This window comes from Melospiza melodia, chromosome 6 (genome assembly GCF_035770615.1).
Source record: "Melospiza melodia melodia isolate bMelMel2 chromosome 6, bMelMel2.pri, whole genome shotgun sequence".
Taxonomy (NCBI): domain Eukaryota; kingdom Metazoa; phylum Chordata; class Aves; order Passeriformes; family Passerellidae; genus Melospiza; species Melospiza melodia.
The window spans coordinates 54,010,669-54,032,061 of NC_086199.1; the positions used below are offsets into that span (position 1 = coordinate 54,010,669).

At 44.7% G+C, this 21,393-nt stretch overlaps 1 protein-coding gene across 4 annotated transcripts; it reads left to right on the top strand.

The window, feature by feature from the left end:
* Window positions 1–776: 776 nt before the first annotated feature.
* Window positions 777–21,393, top strand: CTTN (cortactin). 4 transcript variants are annotated; one of them, XM_063158204.1, is made up of 17 exons: window positions 777–911; window positions 3,671–3,754; window positions 3,995–4,068; window positions 5,346–5,475; window positions 8,021–8,131; window positions 8,808–8,862; window positions 9,370–9,480; window positions 10,306–10,416; window positions 10,692–10,802; window positions 12,035–12,145; window positions 13,773–13,828; window positions 14,324–14,393; window positions 14,883–15,031; window positions 17,922–18,011; window positions 18,118–18,307; window positions 19,202–19,273; window positions 19,563–21,393. In XM_063158204.1, the coding sequence occupies exons 2-17, from the start codon at window positions 3,671–3,673 to the stop codon at window positions 19,697–19,699; spliced, it is 1,662 nt and encodes a 553-aa protein (XP_063014274.1). In that variant the 5' UTR covers window positions 777–911; the 3' UTR covers window positions 19,700–21,393. The 4 variants fall into 4 exon arrangements, with proteins under 4 accessions (XP_063014274.1, XP_063014275.1, XP_063014276.1 ...); XM_063158205.1 differs by lacking the exon at window positions 12,035–12,145; XM_063158206.1 differs by lacking the exon at window positions 9,370–9,480.

The window sequence follows — 21,393 nt, forward strand, 5'->3', positions numbered from 1 at the left end:
TGGCTGGTATTTCTACCTGTACATGGAGGGACAGGTGAAGACTCCAAAAAGACACAGAAGAGACAGAAGTAATCCCTAAAGGATTGAAGTTCTCTGTACGTGTGTTCTCCTCTAGCAGACAGAGCTTTTAGAATAAATTCAGCCCTTTTCAAATATACTGTATCCAGTTTTTGGGATAAATCACACTGCATGTAATCCAGGAAAAAGTAACGGACCTATTTATGGCATGAACTGGCTACATTCAGAATTAAGTTGTTCTTGTGTTCACCTGGATTTTTTATCATCTTGCCCTCTATTACAGCTTGAATTTGTGTGTTTATCTGTAGAAACAGCGTTCCTTGGGGTCTTCCCCTCCTTTAGAAGATGCAAACAAACCATCACCCCATTCCACAGTGTTTTAAACCCCCGCAGTTCCCATTTTGGCATCCGTTTCATTTGGATCGGATCCCGGCCACGGGGGAACCTTTTGCCCGCTGGTAAAAAGCGATGAAAACCCCTGGGGATGAAGTAGACGCGACTTCCAAAACATGACGGTGCAAAAGTGAGTGCTAAAAAACAAAGAAGGATGTTCTCAACTGCACCAGCAACTCCCCTGTGGCCATTTTAAAACTACTGATGCTGCATTTTTTGAAAGGGGGGACGGAGCAGCTCCAGAAATAAGCATTTATGATAGAAATAAGCCTTTATGATGGTCGGGGCGGCTCGCAGGCCGCGGGGGAGGCGGCGTTCCCGGGGACAGTGGGCCCCTCCCGGCGGGGCGGAGCGGAGCCCGTCCCGCTCCCACCTGGAGCCGGGAAGAGGAAGTGGGAGCTCGGGAGAAGCGGAAATTGCAGCAGCAGCAGCCGCCGCCAGCCCGGGAAGCACCGGCGGGGAGCCAGCGCCGAGGAGGAGGAGGCGGCGGCAGAGGCAGAGTAAGCGCGGCGGGGCCGAAGGGCAGCCGGGCCGGGAGCTGCGGGCACGGCCGGGCAGCGCAAGGCAGAGCCGGGGGGCGTCGCGGCTCCGTGTCCTTTTTTTTCTTTAAAAAAAAATAAATATTTAAACTCCAAAGCTGGGAACTTGAGGACAAGAGGCTGGATCTTCCCACAGCGCAGGGCAGAGCCCCCGGCCGCGGTGCCAGGCTCAGGCCGTGGGGCCCGGCCGGCCTGGGAGCTGCTCCCGGCTCCCCTCACATCTCCCGGCTCCCCTGGGCGCTGCTGCCCCGAGCCCGTCCCTAGGCCCGGGCAGCGGGGAGGTGCCCAGGCTGCCGCTGAAGGTGCTGGGTAGGATGATGTGTGCCTGATTAGTCATAGCAGCGCCGGCCAGCGCATACATCCCAGGCATATATATTTAGCTTGGGTTTGTGTTCGAACCGTAGCGTTCGCTCCTTCCTTCAGGAATCATGACCACGTGAGCCAGTGAGTCATGAATAGATCGTGTTTCTCCTCGTTCTGCTCTGGAATCGGTGCTGGAATAGCAGGCGGAAACCGGGCTGATTCCTCTGGCTGCGGGCTGGGAGCCCCGGCCGCTGGGGCTGCTCTGCTCCTTGTGGAATCCACAGAGTGAATTCCACCGCTTTGCTCTGCGAAATTCACAGAGTGCGGGGCTGAGCTGTGGAGCATTGGAAAATGTTGTCTTTTGTGGGCATGATTTGCAGAGAATCGTGGTGGGTGCTGGATTTTGCACGGGGGTGCATGTGAAATCCTTCTTCCCTGCGCTATTGTTTGTGAGAGCTTGAGGAGGAAGCAGTGAAACCTAGACTGAAGGATGCAGCTTTTGTTCTTTGACATGTCCAAGCACAGCTGAATGAACAAAATACATCCATGAAGTGAGCATAAGAAACGAGTACTTGAGGGGAAAAAAAGTTGTGTTTGGCACAAAGCAAATAGAAATTCATCATACACAGCACCCGAGTCAGCTCTCATCACTTGAATTCCATTCCTAAACATCCTTCACAGCGTGGTGGAGCACATAAGGATGGATATGGAACATCCCCCTTAGGAGAAGTTAGAAATAACTTGGACCCGTGTTGAATTTCATTATTGAGCTGGTTGGGTTCTGCTTTCCAAGGCTTTTGGGGGTTTTTTGGTGAGAGATGGATTTTAGTAGGAAAGAGTAGGACAATCAGACACAATCATGTGAGAGAAGGCTTTAGACAGAGTATTTTAAGGATGACATTAAACCACCTGTGCTGGGTTATAAACTCATAGTCTCAGAAGCCTTTTGGATATGAGGTACTATTATAAAGGTTAGTTCCTTAACTGGCAGAGGAATTGGAGATGGAAGACCTGAAAAAACATGAAGGGAAATGTGCTAATACTGTTAATATGTCACCTGCTCTGCTTTTACACCCTCCTTCCCGGCTACTCCAGCATTTGCTACCCTGATGTTTGACTGTCAGTTTTCTGGCTGCTCTCACTCACATTACCAGTCCTGAAATTTCTGAAATGCTCCATGAAAGTGGCTCATCAGCTCGTTCTGCCAGGCTGCAGAATGAGCCTGACAGAATAAGCTGTGGACTTTACCCAGGGATTATTAGTTATGCATTTAAGAGGAAGTGACTTTTCATCCCACCCACTGAATTATGCTTGTGTGAATTAAATAGCCTATGATAATTATCTTTGTAATCTGTTTTTAATTAGAAGGATAAAGGTAAGCAGACAGAATGCTGGTATGTTAAAAAACTGAACTCTAGTTGAATAGCAAAGAAAAAATAAAATAATTTCTCTGAAGTGTATTCTGAAAAAGCTGGGAGAACAGGCAGCTTGTAGTTTGATGTTTCACTTTTGCTTTCTAGAATGTATTTGTTTTGATTTATGTAGAATAAAGGGTGTAAAATCCAGCCAGTAGCACCAGGAAGATCAGGAATTCTGCTAACTAGCTGAACTGTTAATTAAAAGCATCCAACTTGATACTCTGGGGGAATAAAGTTTCCAGAAACTGAGAGGCCCCAAATCATTAACCTCTTGAAAGTGCTGGGTGTCGTTTCTAGAAGTCATTGTTTGCTTTTTTTATGAATCTTGCTTCCTGCAGTCGCCCTCTGTTTCCCCTGGAAGCCAGACAAGGTGCTGGGTTTGTGAGCACCGTGTCTCACTGGGGATTACCAAGGAGCAGAGCTCCTGTTCTCTGTTGTTGTTGGAGTTGTGTGCAAATTCTTAGAGTTGTTGGGATTTCTCTCACCCTGCTGGAACTCCCTGCATGGCAGAGGAGGTTGTGCAGGTGTAATGCAGGTGAAGAACAATGTTGTGCTCATCACTTGTAACGCCTGGGGGGGAAAATAAATCACCTATTCCTACACCTTAATTGTAGGCACAGGATCCAGAATTAGCAGCAGTCTTTGGAAGTGCATGTTGGCTTGGAAACCTGTGTGAGCAGAAGTCTTTGAGTGCAGTGGCTGCACCAAAGGCACACATTAATTTGAGCAAAGAAAGGTGACTTTGTTCTCTTGAAACAGCAATTGCTCCTAATCTTTTTACAGTGCAAATGGGAGAGGTAAACAGGTTTGTAAGGCAGCTTGAGAAGACAGCCTGAGCTCCAGTGGTCAAACCTGTTTTCACTGCAAGCACAGCTGTTGGTCATGTGGTTAAATAGCATGCCTTATTGGGAATTTTGGATTGCATCTCCTGTGTCAGCTCCTGCAGGAATCACACGAGCTGGCAGGTGAGTGACCCTGCTTCTCCTGCTGGTGTTGCAGATGTGGAAGGCTACTGCAGGCCACACCGTGACTGTCAGCCAGGATGATGGAGCTGATGACTGGGAGACAGATCCAGACTTTGTGGTATGGCTTTGGGGTTTGCTGATCCACCAGGAACTTGTTCTGGGACAGTTCCAGAGGAGCTCTGGGGTGGGGGACGTGGCTTGGCCAAATAAACTGCCTGGAGTGGAGGGGAGGTGAAGCTGCTGTTCCAGCACATGTGGCCTCAGTGACTGCTGGAAGCTTTTGCTGTGAGCTCTGAGGTGTGTGTGCCTGGTGATTGCTTTGGGTTTTTAACTCTCTCTGGGTGTGTGTCCTTCACAGAACGATGTGAGTGAGAAGGAGCAGCGCTGGGGAGCCAAAACCGTCAATGGGTCCGGCCACCAGGAGCACATCAAGTAAAGCATTTCTTGTGAAGTGTATTAACAGGCATAGTCCCTGGCAACTTTTAATGTGATCTCAGTGACTTGTGTCTTCATAATTAAAACAAGAGTCCCTGCAGAAGATTGATTGTTTGCTGGATGGCTGGTCTTTCAAATCTGTCTGTCTTCAGAGCTGAAATTATAGCAGAAGTATGGTGCAGGGACCCTTAAATCTTTCTTTGTCACTGGAAATGTGGTTTTTCCTGCCTCTGTATCTGAAAAAGGGTTTTTTGTGCTGTTTTGGTGCAAGAGCAAGTAGTGCCAGGGGAGAAGCTGAGGGATCTGAGCAGTTTCATTTTGATACTTTAAGGAAACGTTTTGTCCCTTAATTCTTACGCTTTGATTAGAAAACTGCTACAACCAAACTCATAAAAACCCTTGCAAAGTAACAAACTGAGCTCTCTGATGGAAAAGGAAATAAGTGCATCACAGAGGCATATGTGAAACAGAAATGATGCATCTCTTCTGAATCCTGTATTTCTTACAGAAAGTGTCTAGGACAGAACTTTAAAGCAGTTTTAGGAAATGTGTGATGTTGCAAACAGAGGAGACTGAACTCTGGTTACTTCAGGGATCAGTGTTGCTCTGCTCTATTCTGAGGGCAGTGGGAATTCCTGCTGGCTGAATTACACCTGAGGAAGTTCAAAACTCATGTGGGAAGTGCTTAAAGTGCAGATTACACCTTGGGTTACTCTTCTTTTTATAGCCTGCACTGCCCTCAGTTCAATTCTGTACATTTTAAGGGATCACCTTGGGAAGAGGAGGTGCAAGTTTCCTTACATCTTTATTTTGCAGTACAGTGCTGTCTAGAATGCTGCGTTAGAATTAGCCCTGATACTACAGGGACTGTGTGATAAGAGATGATGCCTGTTCTGAAAAGTTGCCATCCAGATAGAAAGTAGAAGAATTGGGAAGAATTTAAATTAGGACACAAGGAAAAAAAAAATATGTTTCAGGCTCAAACCAGTTCTAGGTAAACGATTGCTAAAATAGCAAAATTCCCTTCCACATTCTTCTTAAAACCAGCAGTTTCTTTTCTTTTTTTAAACAACATTTTGCAGTGGGACAAATCCAATGTCTCAGAATATGAGGAAATGTTTCATATACTGAAAAAATGGGAAGGGCTTGAAAAATCCAAGTGATCCAGCTTCTCATTAAGATGACAGTTTTATCAGCTTTATATTTTTGCATCTTTTTGAAGTTGCTTGCTGAAACCTCCTTAGTAAAAGTTGCTGCTTTGTTGTCTTTTAAAGTATTCATCAGCTGAGGGAGAATGTATTCCAAGAGCACCAGAACCTCAAAGAGAGGGAGCTGCAAACAGGACCAAAAGCTTCCCATGGCTACGGGGGGAAGTTTGGCGTGGAACAGGATCGCATGGATAAAGTAAGTGTGGATGGGGATGGGGCTTCCTTGGGATGGAGGGAGCAGGGAAAGGAGAAGCCTGGCCAGCAGCACTCTCTGTGTGAGCTGAGCTTGTCCCAGCTTTGCTCTGGGCTGTGCACTGGCCCCACGTGGTTTTGATTGATGCCAGGTCTGGAGATGATTCCCCTGGAGTCGGGATTCAAGTTTTTAAATTTATGTTTCTAAATGAACAAAGGGCTTGGTGTATTAATAAATCCAGTATGATCTTTTTATTTGGATGCTGGGCCAGCTCTTCTATGCATATAGATAGAGACTGCCAAAAAAATGAAAAAAGGATGTGCTGCTGCATTAAAATCAGAGTGCAGCTCTTGTGAACAAACTGTGAACAGTGACAAAGAATGCAAGTATTTAAAATACTGTACTTCAAACAGATGGTAGTTTTTTATGTAAGGAGTTGATGGCTGCTTATGTTACACTGTGAAATTCTAATTCTTAGTATAACTCCTTTAGTCATGTGATAAATAGGCATATCAACTTCTGGCTGCTTTCTTTCATGAGCTCTGCTAGAATAAGAATCAAAACATTTCTAAATCAGAAAGTTTTCTTACTTTGTTTTCTGTATTCTTGGTAACTTGACAGCCTTAAATTTTTGCTGGATTCTCATATTCCAGAGTTAATTGCTGTCCAGTTCTCAGCAGGCCAACCTTTGAATCTGAGAAAAGGAATTGCTGAGCAGATTCAGGCCTGTTCTGCTGCTGCTCTCTAGTGTCAGCAGTTTATCCCTCACCTGTGTCTGTGGGAGAATGGAAAAGGAACAAAAGTCAGCAGTGTTTCCCGTAGGCCAGAATTAATCGTGGGGAAAAACATGCTGGTCATGCCCATGTGAGTGATGCTGGTGGCAGGAGGTGTTCACAATTTCTGTTTGTAATGAATCTTTCTCCCTTGTAACTGTAGTTCTGAAGCCTTGTGGCTGAGATGTCTCCTTTGCAGGTATCTGTGCAGGTGTGCTGCTCCTAAAGCTTGGCTTTAAAGCTTGGCCATTCAATCAGGGTTGCTGTAGCATTGTCATGCTGCAGGGTTTTGCTGCATTTAGGGCAAAACCTTGGTTCTGAGTTAAAATGAACATTTCCATCACTCTGTGTGCCATACCTCCTGAGCTGGTGTAAAACGTACAGAAAAGTTATGAGGGTGTTTGACTCTGAAATACAGATTACCAAAAAGTGTATTTTTCTAAGGGGGGTTTTGTTGTAATGTTTGGTATTTGGTGAAATGCAGGAAGTCCTGGTACCACCAAGAAAACACCACACTTATACCTCAGTTGGTGTAACAAAAGGGAGATCAGGTAAAACCACATAAAACCTAAAATTTTCAGAGCTTCATATTTTTCATAAATGTAATGAGAAGAAAAAAGGGAGGTGGGAGCCTTTTCTGACATATTTCACAGCTACTGTACTACAGAACACCTGAAAAATGGACAGGAGTGTGGTTGTTTCAGTCAGGAAAAGAAGGGAGCTTTTTTAATGCTTTTGAGCTAAAGTAGTGTCCTGGTATTGCCATCCTTGATCTGTTACCTGGCAATGACTTCATCCTTTGCTTCCCAACCTGCTGGGAATGTTGCCTCCTGCCCCTGTGTGGAAGAAAAAGAGCAAACACTGTAAAATCCAAGGTGTGCAGACACCTTGTGTCCTCAAATTAATTCACCTTGGCCCAGCTGCCTGGCACAGATGATGCAGTGTTGGGTTACTGGTGAGTTGCAGGTCGCTCTGGCCAGTTGCCAGTGTTGGCACTGGGCAAGGAAAAAACATTTTTACTCGAGGTGTGAGGCTCCAGCATCAATTGCAGGAGCTGGAAGGGCTCCCCAGCACTAGGTCAGTGTAACACTAGCAAGGGCTGTGTGGAGGCACTTCCAGGTGTGTAATTTCATATCCCTGTGTCCTGCCAGTGGGATGGATGGAGCTCAGCCTCTGTTCAGCTCAGCTTCCGGGGTCAGGATGCAGGGCTGGATGCCTTTGGCACAGGTGTGGATGCATCTCCTCATGTTCAACACCATTTTGCATGTGAGGAGGATGCCTAATTGTGATTTATGCAGGAGAATTGGGTGCCTCCCTAAACAAATAGCAGCTGGCTCTGGTTGTATTTGTATTGTTGTGCAAAAATATTGTTGTATTTGTTGCAGTCCCCTGTCAGCTAAAACAGATCCCTGAATAAACACAAGGCTGTGTGTTTCACCTGAAACTCACTTCAAATTCTGCATGAACACCATCAAGACTCCCTCTGTACCTGTCTTGTTTTCATTCCTGTGCTTTTGAAGTGCAAATGCAGGGCATAAAATAGTTCCCATAAAATGCAGTCACTTCCCTTGCCTAGGCTGGATTGGTAGCATGGCAGCATCCTTGTGGAGACTTCCCAAGTGAGCAGGAATTTCCAGGGAAGTTGGTTTCAGCAGGAGGAGTGGCAGTGGTGCATGTTGGTAACAAAACTCACCCTCCAGTTGCTTGGTGCAGTGTTTTGTCTGACACACAGGACTGTGTAGAACTGCTCTCTGAACTGCACCAATTTCTTCCAGTCAGCTGTTGGACATGAATACCAATCCAAACTCTCTAAGCATTGCTCCCAAGTGGATTCAGTGAAAGGGTTTGGTGGCAAGTTTGGAGTACAAACCGACAGAGTTGACCAGGTGAGTGATTTCATCTCCTCCTGCAGCTGCCCACAATGGTTGGTTTTTTTCCTTTTGTACATAAAACTGCAGAATTCCAGTGCCTTAGGATGCTGGTGGGGGCTGCTCTTCCTGCTCTTTTTGAAGTTTAGCAGAAGCTAACACTGACTGTTAGGGAGATAAATTGCTGTTTTAAGCAGAGTAGAAAAAAGCCCTCATGGGAAATTGAGATGAATTGAAAAGAAACCCTAAAAGAGATGTTAAAATATACTTTTTTGTGTTCTTTGACAAGGTCAGTGTGAACACTGTAGAATGTTTGGGGATGGTTTGTCCTGTATCACAGCATGAGCTACTGGCCAGGATATCTTGTTCCAAGACTGTGTAACAATCCCTGCATGGAAATGCTGGATTTCTGTCATACTGAGTTGCTGGACCTGGCAAGGCCAGGCTGGAGTGTGCTGCTGGCACAATTTGCCTTGGCAAGGGAGGGCAAAACCCTGGCCATGAACACATGCACTGAATTGCCTGGAAATGAATATGGCCCATAAGTTAAAGAGGTATTTGTGTTCCCAATCCAGAAGGTCAGAGCAGTATGGAGAGACACAGGAACTTACTGTACTCTGTGTCAACTGAGGTGCATGCAGTTTTTCTCCTAATGCCTAACACTGTGACAGTTGTCATTTTATTTCTCTTCCAGTCAGCTGTTGGGTTTGAATATCAGGGCAAAACTGAGAAGCATCCCTCCCAAAAAGGTAAAGTGGGGAGGTGTCACCTCGGTGGGCACGTCTTCTATAAAAAACAGAGTAGATTCTTTCACTGTGGGGGAAGTACCTCCTTTAGTGGGACCTCTGCATGACATTCCCAATGAATCAAATAGTGGGTTTGGTGGAACAGAGGAGGAAAAAATGAATTTCCTAGCAGTTTCATAAGTTGATGAGGTTTTAAGACACAGAAATAGTGGAGTCAGGAGTCTAATTTTTCTTTCTGAAGTGAGGTTCAGGGGCATGTCAGGAAGACTGGGAGTTGTTCTTTGCTGTATTGCACCCTGTTGGAAATAGGGAAAAAATTAAAGGGAACCATCATAAGCTGTAGGACTATTGCTTATCTTATGTTTAAAATTAAACTGAATTTTATGTGCTAAAGCCCTCATAATGCTTGAGTTCTGAAATAACTTGTTTTTCCCCTCAATTGCTAGGCTATGCTGTATCCATGATAAGTTGCTTTCATGCTGTTTTTATTGTGCTTTACTCTCAATGCAGACTACTCAAGTGGTTTTGGTGGAAAATACGGAGTACAGGCTGACAGAGTGGACAAGAGTGCAGTGGGGTTTGATTACCAGGGGAAAACTGAGAAACACGACTCCCAGAAGGGTGAATAGTGAATAATAACATGTGTTAGCAGGCTCCTTCCCTAGTGCTGTAGGCACTGCCCATAGCCCATGTTGTAGAATACTCGTGTTTTACACCTCTTGCACTCCTAACCTGCTGAAAGGTAATGCTGGGTAAAATTTATGTTGCTGAAAACCTCAGCTTCTGGGGAAAAAAAGGCCAAAAAAATCTGCCTGGTTTTAAGGGATGGTCTAGGGCACACAAGTTTGTCTGGGGGTTTTTTACAGCTCCTATTGAAAAGCTGTAAATCAAAGTAGCCAGACTGTGAGCAGCCTAATCACCACAGAGAAGTGCTTCTAAAAGAATCAACTGTTTGTGGATTAAAACACTTAACAGTGTTTAGAATGAATGTTGTGTTGCTGCTTAAGTTTCTATACATATCTAATCAAAAATTGACCATTTTATGGAAAAATGGTGACACTTCTACCATCTGTTTTCTGTTTGTCCCAAAGAAATGTTTGAACGCTAGAAACACTGACAAGGAGCAGGGGGTGTTTAAAAGCATCCAGGCTGTTGCTGATGTGGGTTTTGAAGTTCACTTCCCCATAAGTGTCTTCAGAATTTTACCAAGGAGTCAGGCACCTGAACTGCTGGCGTTGCCCAGCAAAATGCTGTTTTATTTTCCATCCTGGAGAATGTGTTCTGAAGGATTTCTGACTTCAGTGTCTGAAATCAAGTTTAGCTGTGGGTGTCAGTGCTTCTTTTAAAACACAGTGCAGTGCTAGCAGCCCTGATTATCACAGTTTCTCAAGGTGATGGTTTTGTTGCTGAACACTTACAAACAAAACTCTTCCCTCTTATCTCTAGATTATTCCAAGGGCTTTGGAGGTAAATACGGTGTTGACAAGGACAAAGTGGATAAAAGTGCTGTTGGCTTTGAATATCAAGGCAAAACGGAAAAACATGAATCACAGAAAGGTTTTTATCATCTTCTTTAAAAATAGTAGCTCTGATCCTTTTAAACCTGGGAAAAATACTTTGGAGTTTTTTTTGGGTGGGAGTTTTCAGTTTGTTTGCGGTTTGTTTTTGTGGTAAATGTGTGTTTACCCCATGTGTGTGCATATTTTGGATACCTTTAAATAAGTGAATGTATTATTAACAGGGCAGTTTATCCCCTAACATATTCCTGGGCTTTTTTACTAAATGCCATTTGCAGCTACGAATTGCAATAATGTTTTCTGAAAACTTCACAGATTATGTAAAGGGCTTTGGAGGCAAGTTTGGCGTGCAGACAGACAGACAAGACAAGTGTGCCCTTGGCTGGGACCACCAGGAGAAGGTGCAGCTGCACGAGTCCCAGAAAGGTACCTCAGCCCCTTCTGTTCTTGCTGCCTGCCCTCATTTTGACCTCCTGTTGCCTGTGTGAGCCCTGCCCTGGTGTCTTTGGGCGCAGCCCCACAGGAGCTGACATGGGGCTCCTTTCCTGTGTCCGGTTTTGCTGTTGTTGGGTGAACTGGGTGCTGCAGAGCAGCTTTGGCACAGCTGACACCCAGCCCCTCAAAGTCCAGGCTCAGGACTAAATTTTCCCTTTATGGTCCTGCAAGTGTGGTGGATTATTTTCTTTTTTTTTTCAGTTGAGCTGTGCAAACCACAGGTTAGGAATTCCTTTCCGCAAATAAATTTTCCCTTCTGAATTCTGTTGTGTGTATCCCTATTTCCATGCAGGAGGAGTCTAAAATCAATTGCTGATCATTTTTGTGGCCTGTGGGCTACCTGTTCCTGTGAAATATTTGGTTCACAGTAAAAATCCAACTTCCTGTAAAATGCAGCTATTGCTCCTCAGCCCTCTGCCTGTCACTGCTCTTGACTTAATGAAATAAATATTTTTTTAAGTGATGAAATTAATATTGTTCTGTTGGGTGCTCCAGCAGATTTGTTGTGAGAGGATTACCTGAATCTCTTTTTTTCTGTGCCATCCCTCATTTTATAGTACATATATATATTTATATAAATAATTATATATATAGATGTAGATGGCTGCTCCCTAGGCAGCAGTAGGGAATGATCAGCTCTTAGCTGAAACCTTTTCTCCCTCAAGCTGTGTGGCAGCAGGAACATTCCTCTTTCCTTTAAGGAGTATCTGGAGGGTGGTCTCTGTGGGGCCCATCTTCACACCTCTTTAAAAGTCAGCTCTCTGTACAAATGTTAACCACCCTGATGAGGGAAGCTCATTTGATTCTCTTGTACTGTTTTGGTGGTTTTTTTGTTTGTTCTCTTGTATCTGTTGTTGTTTTGTTTGGATGAACAAATTACCTGTGTACCTGTGTTCATACCTTTGATCAAGTGCAAGTGCATTATGCAGTATGGATGAAAAATGTTGAGAAATGCTTTTTTTCTGTGACTTCAGAATGGTGTTCTTATATCTGATAAATCACCTCAAGTTGAGACTTTTTTCAATTTACTTTTGCAGAAGTGTCTTGATTTCACCATCCAAAATTGCTGATAATTGAAATTATTGCAAAAATTATTTTGAGTGTCTCTGACTGAACTTTGTTTCCCTGCCTTGGTTTTAACGTATCCCGTGTGGCTTTTTCAGACTATAAGAGTGGTTTCGGAGGGAAATTTGGTGTACAGACAGAAAGGCAGGACCCATCTGCTGTGGGGTTTGATTACAAGGAGAAACTAGCCAAGCATGAATCTCAACAAGGCATCGTTTTCACTTGTTACTTTCTTACCAGTGCAGCCACTTCTCACACAGTCTGAAATAGTTCTCTGAGTAGATCAATGCCAGGAATGTGCAGACACACTATTGCGCTTCTGTTCTTCCATGATCCAGCTCTTTTCTTTATTCTACCCTTAAAATATTACCTCAAGCAAGCCTGTATTCAAGAAACACTCAGTGTTTAGTCAACAGCTCTGCAAAGTCCTCAATTAGTTATAGCTGTACATGCAGGGGAATAATGACATTATTGTTAGTATGGTGTTAATGAAATCAGATTTATAGACTAAACATAAAGTTTTGCCTGGGTAAATTCGTGGAAAAATATTCAGATAACAACCATGCACGTAACCATTAACAAGAAATGGGCTGTGGCAAGATCATTTAAAAATGATTGTAGTCTTTGAAAGAAGTAGGGAATGTTTGTTCTTGGGTGAGCAAATGCTGTTATAATGATCTGTTTATTCATTGTGAAATAGTTGGGGTGCAACCCATGAATTCCTGGTTTTCCATTATCTTAAAGTGAGGAGTCTGGAGCGGGAAAATGTAAGTGTAGTATATTTATTCTGGCTGAAAATACCTCCAAAGCTGAAGAAAATGAGGTTGCTCATTGATAGCTGGCATTTCCCTGTGCTCTAGTGACACATATTCAGACTTTCAGAGCCCCAGTGCAAGCACTGCAATGGCTGGCAGGGAGAGCCAATGGTTTGGGGGCTGAGAGGAGAAGGAATGGATTCCAGGGATGGATAGGAAACATGGGTAGTGTAAGGACACATTCCTACAGCTCACACACACCACAAAGAGGGCTTTTTCCAGTCACACACTCTTGCTGCTGCTGTTGTGCTGCTCTGGTGCTCCTCAGACGTTCCCATGAGAGCAGAAACCCCCTCCTGTCTGGGTTTGTTTGTTGTTTTTATCAGTGTCACTGGGAGTGAATTTGGGAGTGTGACAAGTGCTGAGGGCAGCAGCAGCTGGGAGGAAGAGTGTGCAGCTCAGGGCTGGTATGGGCTAGCACAGCCACCTCTGCTGGTGAGTTGCTTAGGCAGCTAAAGCTGGCCTGTGTAATTTCCCCTTTCTGTGTGTAGAGCAGGAGTTGCCACCAATGGCTTTAATGTTCACCAGCTGAGTATCTCAACCAAAACCACTGGAAAGAGAAAATTGTTACATTTTCTTGCCATTCACAAAGAGGGAAGAAAAGCCAAAACCAAAACACCTCTGTGGTCACTGAAGACTCCTTTGAGCAAAGCAAAATGGCTGAGGCTCCCTGGTCCCTGCAGAGGGCTCAGAATTGGTGCTGTCAAAGGCTGTGTTACAGAAGTGATGCATCAGGAGGGCTCCTCCCTTACTCCTTGCTTGATACCTGTTCTATCCTCAGCTCTGTGTTCACTCAGGGACTGCATGTGGCCCACAGGCTGTCTTTGCTGCTCTTCCTGAGGGCTCCTGGGCTTCTGTGTCTCTCTGCATCATGGCCAAGTTGCGTTTTCTCTGGTGGCTGTCACTGTGGCTCTGCATGAGGCTGAAATGGCTCTTTGCACCTGAGGTGGCTTTTGCATTTGGCAGCAAGGGGGGAGGGACACCCAACTCCCTGCTCTGACCTTTTTTCTCCTGCTTTCAGATTATTCCAAAGGATTTGGAGGAAAGTATGGTGTCCAGAAGGATCGGATGGACAAGGTAAGTTGCTTCAAAGAGCCATGACTTCTGACCATGAGGCAGAACAGCCTGCTTGGATCTGCATTGCTCAGCTCTCTATTTCTGGACACTTCTCCAGTCTAAGGGCAGAGTTTTGTGCTTTTCTAAGCCTTTAAGAAGCAAATTTATACACACAGAGCTGATGCCAGCTTATGTGGATTAGATCAGCAACAGCTACACAATGTATTTTTATTGCCTTCTTTTTAGTTCTGATGAGTCACTCATAAACTTTTTTATTTTTAATTAATAGGATTTTGATGTGTTCAGAACTGCCCCTTAAGATTAATTCTTTCCAGCTTGACTTACAGAAAGGATTATTCTGTTTGTAAAGTTTTGATCCTTCCTGATTTGGTTTTGATGTTCTCCTAAAAGCCTTAGGGACAGTACCACAGTTAAATATCTCAGGTTGAGGCTGTGTGAATATCCTCATGAATTTGTGGGGGTTTTTACATGTATCCTTTTTGTCCTTACTGATAGAATGCAGCAACTTTTGAAGATATTGAGAAACCATCATCAACTTATCAGAAGACCAAGCCAGTAGAAGCTGGTAAGGCATTGGCCCCAAATCCTTTCTTTGGAGGTGATTATGTCTGGATTATTGATGTAGCAGTGCTGAGTAAAGGTCATCCAGAGAGAACTGCTGTATTTGCAGCTCTTTAGCGCCTCAGATATTCTCCTACTTCCATTAGAGGTGGTTTTGCTTTGTTCCAGTTTGTTTTTTTCTCTTGAGGCTCATCAGAGTTAAGGAAGGGAGAATAAAAAGCGTGAGAATAAGGAAGAATAATTGTGTAGGGTAATGGTGGGGCCTGTACCATGAAGGAGAGGAGGGAGAAGCATTACAGAGGATTTTTGGAGGAGAAATGAAATGTGCAAGAAGTTTGAGCTGGGAAGGGAGAGGAAGAAAGAGGGATAGAAGGACTTTCCTGACTGAACTATAAACTCAGAGGGCTGAAAAGCAGAAATTTGTAGCAAAAACTCATTCCAGGCTACTTTTTATAGAACCATGATTTGACTTGAGTTCTTTCCCCTGTTACAGTTGCCAATAAGACAAGCAGCATCCGAGCTAACTTTGAGAACCTGGCCAAGGAGAAGGAGCAGGAGGACCGAAGGAAGGCGGAGGCTGAGAGAGCCCAGAGAATGGCCAGGGAGAAGCAGGAGCAGGAGGAGGCTCGGAGGAAACTGGAGGTCAGTAACATTCAAATCCCATTGGAGCAGCCTGCTTTCAGTGCAGTGCTGGGAGAGAAGGGAATCTTTGAGAAAAGGCTCCTTCTTCCCAGCTGGCCTTTAAAGCTCCAGGTGTGTGTTTGTGCCTGTGCTTCAGCTGTGTCTGACTCCAGCCTGGCCTTTTCCTCCTGTCCTTCTGCCTTTTGGCAGTCCCACATTCCCTTTGGGCACAGAGGAGCTCATGAGAGGAGAGCTCTGGGGTCCCCAAAATGCCCTGCATGTGAAAGCTGGTGATGCTGTTCCTTTGGGATCAGTGTTTTGGGAGATGGAGGTGGTATAACACACAGCCAGGAAATCAGGAGAAGATAATCTTCCAAATGTCAATTGAATCTTAGTTAGGGAATTAAAGCTTCATGATTTTTGTGTTATTCATAAGCAAGATAATTCCAGGACATGTTTAGCCAGAATCTGTATCTTATCTGCCTTATGGAATTTGCATATTTGTTTGTATTAGTTTGTGTTACAGGAGACTAAGGCTTGATGCAATTAATTTGTTTTAAGAGTACAAAAGACTGCCTGGTAGGCTCTCTTCCTCTAAAGAGATTGCTTTTTTAAATTTTTTATTTTTCCTTGTTTCCCCCTTTTCTCTCAGCCTATCACCTATTTTCCCTTCTGGTCCCACGCTGTGCAGTGTGAGCATATGTTCACTGCAGAAATGTGTCACGAGCTGAATGGGAGCTCATCCTCTGTGCATCATTCTCATGCTGCCTGTCCTCCACGTGGACTTCTAGTACCTTCCCCAAACACTCCTGGGGTTTCTTTACTGTGCTGGAGAAAAGCTGGGAGAGGAAGAGGTCATGGAATGGTTTGGATTGGAAGGGACCTTAATTGCTTTGTTTTTTTTTTGTTTAATTACTTTGTTATCTCAGTAATTATGTTATTTCTCTGCTGGTATTTTTGCTGTGAGTGTGGGTTAAATCCAAGCCATTTTGCTGGATTTTTCTTGTGCTTCATCAAAGATTCTGTTGCCTGGACACATTTGAAGTTTTTTTCCCCCAAAGCTGGTATTTAGATTTCCCTGTAACCAGATGATTAATGTTCTTACAGCCTGAACATCGCCACGGTTAATTGTGGGATTCTGCAGACACAAAGAGAGGGGGATGAGGTTGAGGGGAGCTGAAATGGCTCTGCTGGCACTGCCCCTTGCTCCCAAGCAGAGCAGGAGAAGGGCAGAGATGTGATCCACAGCATCCACAGAGAGTGCCAAGGGCAGGGATGGGCTCTGACTGGAGTGAACTTTATTTCTGTCACTGAACTTCTTCACTTCCAGAGCATATGTGGGCATACAGCCTCCCACAATGGGAGTGTACATATGGACTGCATTCCTTCCAGAGCCCTGGTTGGTGGCAATCCTTGTTCTGGTTTGCTTTTCACAAATGTCACACAGGCAAAGAGTGCTCAGGGAGCTCTTCTTTGATGCCTGGGTTGAGTCAGTGCTGCCTCATGATTTCACTGTGCTCTGCTGCCTTGCAAAAAGAGGCAGGATGCTCTTTCACATGGAGCATTTCACTATGGAACAAAACCCAGCCTGAGGGGAGCCATGCAATTTAAATGTTTTATGGCAATTACATTGTGTCTATCCTAAACTATAATCTGGACTGCAGACCCATTTCCTAGGACAAATTAGTCAAACTGTTGCCACACTTGCTATCATTAATGGATTGATGCTGCTTAATTTGTCCCCAAACTTAGGTTTGACTTCTAATACTCACTTTGTTGGTGCCTTTTTATCTTTTCATCTCTAGGATTTAAAAGTGAGGGAGGGTTTGCATCAGGAGAGACTTTTCCCAGAAAGCACAGCACTGAGCTTTGAATTGTCTTCAAAGCTGGCTCTGCTCTCAAGACACACTTTGCTTTCTTTGTTGGGTATATATTTTTTTTGAGCTGTGACAAGCAAAGGAGAGGAAGAATTTTTTGCGAGAGTCCTACCACTACATCTCTGTACTGCCATCTCCTGAGAATCCTCTGGGGTGTTAGAGCTTGATGGGCCTAAACTACTGGAGTGCACAGATTCCCATTGCACACATCCTCTCCTCCTTTTTTTCAATGAAAAAGACAGTTTGGCCCTGGATTCATGGTTTGCTTTTCACCTGTGGTAAAGAGAGGCAAAATGGAAGTTACCTGTGAAATAGTTACCTTGTTTTGTGTCACATTAGCAACACAGGATTTCTTGCATTTCCATGTCCTGCCTCTCTAATGAGTGGCTTTCCAATGATTGTGCAATTGCCCTGTGATTCACTGGTGGGATGGCACTTGAGAGAAGCATGAAGCACTTGAGTGCCAGAACAGATCCATGTTCTTTGTGTCTCAGAACACAAAAGCAGTACTGCTTTTATTTCTACCACATTTCTTAATTCCTCTGAACATTGGAATCCTGACTGTCACTGTACAGAGCCCACTTTTGTCTGAGCTGTTCAGTCCTTTGCCTTGGCAGGATGTTTTGCAGACCTGCCAGAGCTTCACAGCCATTTCTCACCAAAGGCCGTTCATCAGTTGTGTCCCCAGAACACGTGTGGGCTTCAGGTTCTTTAAACTCAGCCTGAAATGGGACACGAGGCCCAGCCAGCTGATGAGCAGAATGAATACACTGAGCACCAAAGCCCTGCAGTTCCTCTGGAGATGGGCCAGACAACTCTGGGGCTGTTTTTAAACACAGACATGCATATGTGCCATGGGGGTTTTGTTTCTTCCCTTTTTTTCCTTCTGCTGTGCTGCATTTCTCAGCCCAGTCCTGTGACCTTGAGCGGTTCATTGCAGGATGTATTGCCTGTCCTTCGTTCTGAAGGGTTGTTTCTTGGTCCCCTCATCAGTGGCTGAGCTGCACTGAAGTTTTCCTTTCTCCTGGGTTTAGGAGCAAGCCAAAGCCAAGAAGCAGACCCCACCACCCTCTCCTGTGGTGCAGGTGGCAGAGCAGAAGGCGCCCTCCAGCCCGGTCTATGAGGTTTGCTGGGATTCCTTTGGGATGTGGGCTTTGATCCTGATCAAAAGGATCCTGATCCTGTGATCTCCTCACAAAGCCCTGACAGAGCTCCCCTGTCTCCCTGCAGGATGCAGTTTCCTACGAGGCAGGGTCAGCCTACAAGAGCTCCAGCCCCTCCTACCCTGCTGCCCAGGAGCCAGAGGCTGGCTACAAAGCGGCACAGCCCGAATACCAGGAGGCAGTGAGCCAGAGGGAGGCAGAGTACGAGCCTGAGACTGTCTATGAGGTGGCAGGAGCAGCAGACCACTACCAAGCAGGTTTGTGTCTCACAGCAAACCCTTTGGAGAGGGATTGTTTCCATGTGCAAGAGCTTAATGAGCAGCTGTGCTGATAGCACGCTGTCCTGGTTTGCTGAACTCTCAGTCCAGTGAGACTTTCTACATTCCCCACCAGCAAACTTTAATTAGGAAATTAATAAATGGCTGCAGCAAGGTGTTGAAGTTAGTTAACTTTTGTGAGATGATGTTGGAGTAATTACAGTGCTCTCCAGGGTCTCAGTTCAAAAAGAAATTCAGGGGTAACCATTCCCACCCTGCGGAATGTAGCTCAACATGAGAAGAAAGCACTGAGCTAGAGATTAAACGTGCTGCACCAGGAAAAAAATCCAATCAACAATTCTTGGAGTTTGATATTGAAGTGTTGGGTTCTGTTCCTGTGAGGGAGTGGAGTAGGGATCTCTGAAGCTGCAAGAGTAAGATTCTTTTGAATTCCTGTTTTTTTTCTCGCCTCTTCCAGTTAATAAATGAGCTGTGAAGGATGAAACTGCTCTGGTACAAAAACCTGGGAATTTTAAGCAGGCCCCTTTCTGCCCCCCCAGCATACCACCACTTGTATTAATTATTGTCTTACACAGTGATCGTGAGCTCAGCTGTCCTGTCACATTTTACAGAAGCAGTACAGGGCTGATTGGTTTTATGTAGTCCCATACTCAGTGTCTCCTGTAAATGCTTCTTTTCATGCTTCAGTTGTGTGTGATGGAGGGAGTAAGTCCATGCAGAAGGAATGTCAGCACTGCTGAAACCTAGCATGGGCTGTTGCCTGCTTCCTGTGTGGGTTAGCAGTGCAACTGAAGGAGCAGCACCACAGAAAAAAACTGAGGGTGGAAATGTACTTCATGTTTTAATTGTTCTCCCCTCTCCTCCTCTCTTCAGAAGAAAACACATATGATGAGTATGAAAATGAACTCGGGATCACAGCCATAGCCCTTTATGATTACCAAGCTGGTGAGCAAACCTCTTGTTTTCACCCTTTGGCTTTGAAAACTCTGCTCTGCATGAGATAAATCTGGATTTTTCCTTTGCCTTTCTATGTCTCTTGTGGTTGCAAATGAAAAGTCAGGGATTTGGGGGTTTAACAAGAGCACAGATTGCAAATTTCCGGGCGCGCGTTGCAAATTACCGTGCGCTGTTTGTGGGGCTGGTGGCAATTTCCAAAAGGCTCTTCCAGCCCAGTGCTGGGGCTTGGTGAGCCCTTGGCAGGGTGGGTGCTGACCCCGTTGGGCTCTCCCTGCAGCGGGTGACGACGAGATCTCCTTCGACCCCGACGACATCATCACCAACATCGAGATGATCGACGACGGCTGGTGGCGCGGCGTCTGCAAGGGCCGCTACGGCCTCTTCCCCGCCAACTACGTGGAGCTCCGGCAGTAGGCACCCCTGCTGCTGCTCATGCCTTAATTCCCCAGCCCACACACCACTGCTCACACTACAGACACACCACGAGGCTTTCCCGAGGATGGAGGGGGTATATGCATATGGCTTTTATATTTAATACTTTGCTGATGCTTTTTAAAACACTTAGGCCACAGAAATCGCTAATATATTGTAACTGCTCTGTCTTTCACCGAGGCTCTTGGGATTTATTTTCATCTGGGAATGTTTCTTCTCTGCCAAATCAGCCAAGCCTTTTGGAGGACAGGTAGCTGTCTGCTGTAATATTGCATGTTTTACTCCTAAGTGAGCAGATTTAGTCAAGTGTTCGAGTCTAGTTAGTCTTCCACGAAGCGTTTGCAGCTGAGAAGGTCATGGCTATGCAGGCTGTTTGCATTTCCACCAAGTGGAGAGGACTGGGGAGGTGCAGAGTTGGTGATTTTCTTATTTTCCTTTTTTTCCTTTTCTTTTTTTTCCTTTTCTTTTTTTCTCTCCTTTTTTGTTTTCTTTTCCAGATAGTGCTTGAAAAAAATGAAGAAAATGTTTTACAATTGCAGTTAATCAAATACTGCCCAATATTTATGGAATATTAATGTTATGAAGGAAACAGTCTGGTACTTTTTCCTTCTCCTTTAAAGTGGAGTTTCTTTGGCTCTTAAATTAATTTTTTTTTCTTCTTCGTTAATTATTTTTTCTTGGTCCTGCTCCTCCTGCTCATGTTATCCCAGAGGAGGGCTGCAAACTCTCTAGCACTGATTGTCCCAAATTCCTTCACCCTTTTGTTTTTGCTTCACCCTCCTCTTTTCCCAGAGGGAAAACTTGGAAAAGTTACTGTGCAAGTGTTAAGTCGCCCAAAGAGATTCCTGCTTGTTCAGAAGGAAACTGGCATCCAGATCTGCAGGAATATTCCCATTGCTTTAAATGGGAGGAAAAGGCAGGAGGGGTGGGATTGCAGTTGTGTTCTGTGTGCAGTGCATCCCTGCTCACACAAGGAAGGAAGGAAGGGCCTGCTGTGCAGTAGTGACATTTTATGGAACCATTTTCAAGTCAAGGAATGTTAATGATTGGATTGGAAACCCATGTAAATTATCCCCATTTTAAACCAGACCAAGAGACTTTTTTTTTTTTGTATGTTCAAGAGAAACTGCCAGTACTGTTCTACTAAACAACACAATGAAACCTTGGTTTGGTTTTTGGGGTTTTTCTTGCCAAAACTGAAATTCCTGTCACTGTAGAAAGCTGACCACTGCAGATTTAGGGTCCCTACCAAAGATAGCAAGTTGCATCCAATAGTGCACATGTTCAGTGTCTGTACTGTCTGTTTCCACCTTCTGATCAAAAGGAAAATGTCAAATCTGGTGTAGAAGCCAAGAGAGAAGGCAAAGACTTCTTATCAGATCTCAGTTTGGACCAATGGAATATGGAAGGCCTGTACAAAATGGTGAATTGTACAGTGTCAAGGGAGAAGGCATCGTGTTGAACCCATTCTTGGATGGTTGGGACAATCCTTCATGAATGTCACATGTGTGTCATGATTATTACTATTTTTTTCTCCTTTCCATGGTCTCATATCTGTGTTGTATTTGCATTACTAGGGTTGGGTTTTATATGCAGTTTATTTTATCCAATTTTAGAACACCTCATAGGGATATGATTTTTGTAAATTAAATATTCAATAAACTTTTTGAACCATT